General features: G+C 43.0%; 1 protein-coding gene across 3 annotated transcripts; it reads left to right on the top strand.

Annotated features, from left to right (window-relative positions):
* Nucleotides 1-833: 833 nt before the first annotated feature.
* LOC118394996 (zona pellucida sperm-binding protein 3-like) lies at nt 834-2903 on the top strand. 3 transcript variants are annotated; one of them, XM_035788743.2, is made up of 10 exons: nt 834-981; nt 1122-1288; nt 1372-1475; nt 1617-1705; nt 1780-1960; nt 2051-2156; nt 2232-2317; nt 2419-2510; nt 2629-2712; nt 2803-2903. In XM_035788743.2, the coding sequence occupies exons 1-9, from the start codon at nt 915-917 to the stop codon at nt 2697-2699; spliced, it is 963 nt and encodes a 320-aa protein (XP_035644636.1). In that variant the 5' UTR covers nt 834-914; the 3' UTR covers nt 2700-2712; nt 2803-2903. The 3 variants fall into 3 exon arrangements, with proteins under 3 accessions (XP_035644636.1, XP_035644634.1, XP_035644635.1); XM_035788741.2 differs by having other exon boundaries at nt 899-1029; XM_035788742.2 differs by having other exon boundaries at nt 899-1029; nt 2787-2903.

Raw genomic sequence — 2903 nt, 5'->3', positions numbered from 1 at the left:
ACTGTAAATTGCAGACTCGACATGTCCACAACACATGGCAGCTGGGAGGCGGACCACACCTTATTGTCTCTGGGCAACTGGACATCATTGGCAAAAGTGGGCATGCAAGTAATCCATACCCAACCCATTGTGACGTACTCACTTCAAATCTTGTTTTGGACGAGACTGACTTTATGACCAAATTTATCCTATGTACACTGTGTAGTCCATTTAGACACAATTATGAATGTTTCTGACTCATATCAATGCCACACACTGTTTATAACCAGAGAAGTTGGTTCTACGAGGCAGTTCCCCATTAATCTTTCTGTCCCTATACAAATACTTTGAAAATGCATTATTGTTTGCTTCTTTCCATGAGCCAATCACTGATCTGACATGACTGAGTGAAAGCACTCCACCATAATAAAAGGTTTTAGTTTTTAACCATTTTCTTTACCGATAGAAACCACTATCTCAGTTTTATTTGCACAAGATTACATTTGCTTGATGTTACTGTTCAACGATATCGCTGCAATGAAAACCAGCTGATCCTTTTGCTTTTAGGAACTATGGCTGTTTTGCACAGGCAGCCCAATTCTGATATTTATTCCCAGTAATTGGTGTTTTGACCAATCACATTAGATCTTTTCACAGTAGCTGTTTTTCATTGCTGATCATATTGGTCAAAAGACAAACAGGTGGAAAAAAAGATCAGAATTGGGTTGCCTGTGTAAATGCAGCCTATCTGATCAGAAATAAATTAGGAGAATGGGATGAGTTGGTAACGATTTCCAAATCAGGGATTGATCGCCTGCAGCTGGAGGTTGTTAACAGCGAACACACTGATGACAGTGATTAACTTGAGCACTTGCTGGCTGGTATAAATATGTCTCTTCAACTGAACATTGTCATTCAATGAATAAAATTTTGTCATGGCTTACTTTTGGTACAGTGCGGTCCTCCTAGGCATGGCTGTTGTGACCATTGTGGCACAGGATGGTAATGTGTTATATTATTTTCTTTGTGCATTCTGTTTTTGTTTGGAAGGTGAGCATTGACTTAATAAAACTCATGGCAATGTTGCAGAAGCTGAGTTTTATATTTGAGACTATAACTAGACAGCCTTGTCCTCCTGGCAGATCTGAAGGTGGACTGTGGCCGTGACTCAGTCACCCTGAGATGGGGGGCGGCCCAGTCACAGATGGACACCTCACTACTCCGGCTGGGAGACTGTTATCCAAGCAGTATCTCTGCTGGGGAGGCCATGTTTCAAGTGGAATTCAGTGACTGTAACTTCAGTAGACTGGTAGGGTTTAGCTGAAGTTATATCATGTAAATTTGGCTGTCAGAAATGGTGTTTAAACCCTTATCCCTCCTACCCCACTACAGGTGACTGGGGACACATTGATGTACATGAATGAGCTGATCTATATGTCTGGTCCTAAAGCTCAACTGAAGTCTTTCTCTCATCCAGTGGTTTGTTCCTATGAAAGGTGATTTGTGGCTGTTTGTGTACTCAAGAATAAATGTTTCTATTTTATTGATGTTGCATGTCTTAATGCTGAACTAGAACAAGTTTAACCATGAATTGACTCTCCGCTAAATGTTTAATCTATTTCCCCGGGTCTGTGTAGGCCTGCAGACTGGGCGCCTGGCATATTTGACCCAGTGTTTTATACGTATGGTGAAGGAGATCTAGTCTTCCACATGGAACTTACGAAGGGTAGGTTTGACACTGCCTGAAGTACACCACTTGAATCCTGTAGATGTAAGCCTGACCACATACGTATCCTACAGATGACTTCTCTGGACCACATCTGTCTCGGGAATATCCCCTGGGCTCCTTCATCCACATCTCTGCAGCAGTGGAGCAGATGGTCCATCAGCCCTTGCTGCTACTGTTAGAGGAGTGTGTGGCAACCACAACACCAGAGCTGCAGTCTGAGGGCCCGGTGCACCCCATCATCACCAACAAGGGGTATGTACCACTGGGCTATACAGCAGGATGCTCCACGTGACTCTAGATTTGTAAGTCATTAGTGATTGTCAAATGTTTTGTTCTCCTCAGATGTCTTGTCGCTAGCAAGAATTCAAATTCAAAGTTTGAACCAAGACAGAGAACCTCTGAAATCCGTCTGTCTCTGCAAGCCTTCAAGTTTGTCGTTGGCAAGGAAGTGGGTGTACTAATCTACATGATTGACAGTTTGTCACCTCTTAAATGTGCAGTAATATCCTTAATCTCTTCTCAGGTGTATATTCACTGCAGTCTTTTGGCTTGGGACCCCAGTGGCCTTGACACAAGCAAAAAGGCCTGCCACTATGTGAAAGGGCATGGGTAAAATGTGTACACGTTACAAAAATATATTAGTCTTTTTGAGGTACTTTTAGCACGTTAAAGTACTACTCTGGTTTCATGTGCTTGTGTTCGCCCTCCAGTTGGGTGCTCCTTGATGACCCCTACCATAGTACCCTCTGTGGCTGCTGTGACTCCAGCTGTGAGCCCTGGAAGACAAGTGGAATTGCATCAGGTACAACTCTTCGTGCACCCCACTAAAATGTTTACTTATTGTCCCCGGGCAATAGATTGCTGGACACAGAAATGAAGGTGTCCCAATCAGGTTTAATGTTAGAACTTCATCTTTTCAGGGAAACATGGGTCAACTCAAAGTGCTGTTCTTCTTGGACCACTTGTCATCACTGACAATTCACCGGCCTGAGAAGATTGACTGGGTTTGCTTTATCCCTGCCCAATTAACATTTGAGAGTTTGTGTGATTTGCATTATTTCATTGACCTGTACATCAGTTCTTGTTTGTTTCAGGTATGAACCTGAGGCCAGATATGACTCGTGGGAGGCCATCTACCTTGCATGCCTGACTCTGTAGTGTCCGACTTGATTTGAAATAAATGTTTTAATACTTA

Source organism: Oncorhynchus keta, chromosome 15, assembly GCF_023373465.1.
Source record: "Oncorhynchus keta strain PuntledgeMale-10-30-2019 chromosome 15, Oket_V2, whole genome shotgun sequence".
NCBI lineage: Eukaryota > Metazoa > Chordata > Actinopteri > Salmoniformes > Salmonidae > Oncorhynchus > Oncorhynchus keta.
The sequence above is the reverse complement of the archived record's forward strand: the minus strand, read 5'-3'. Positions and strand labels throughout refer to the sequence as shown.

Coding starts and splice junctions, on each gene's coding strand:
- LOC118394996 (XM_035788741.2), top strand. CDS start 915: ATGGCTTACTTTTGGTACAGTGCGGTCCTCCTAGGCATGGCTGTTGTG. Junction 1,289..1,371: donor ACTGTAACTTCAGTAGACTG/GTAGGGTTTAGC, acceptor ACCCCACTACAG/GTGACTGGGGACACATTGAT. Junction 2,318..2,418: donor CACTATGTGAAAGGGCATGG/GTAAAATGTGTA, acceptor TTCGCCCTCCAG/TTGGGTGCTCCTTGATGACC.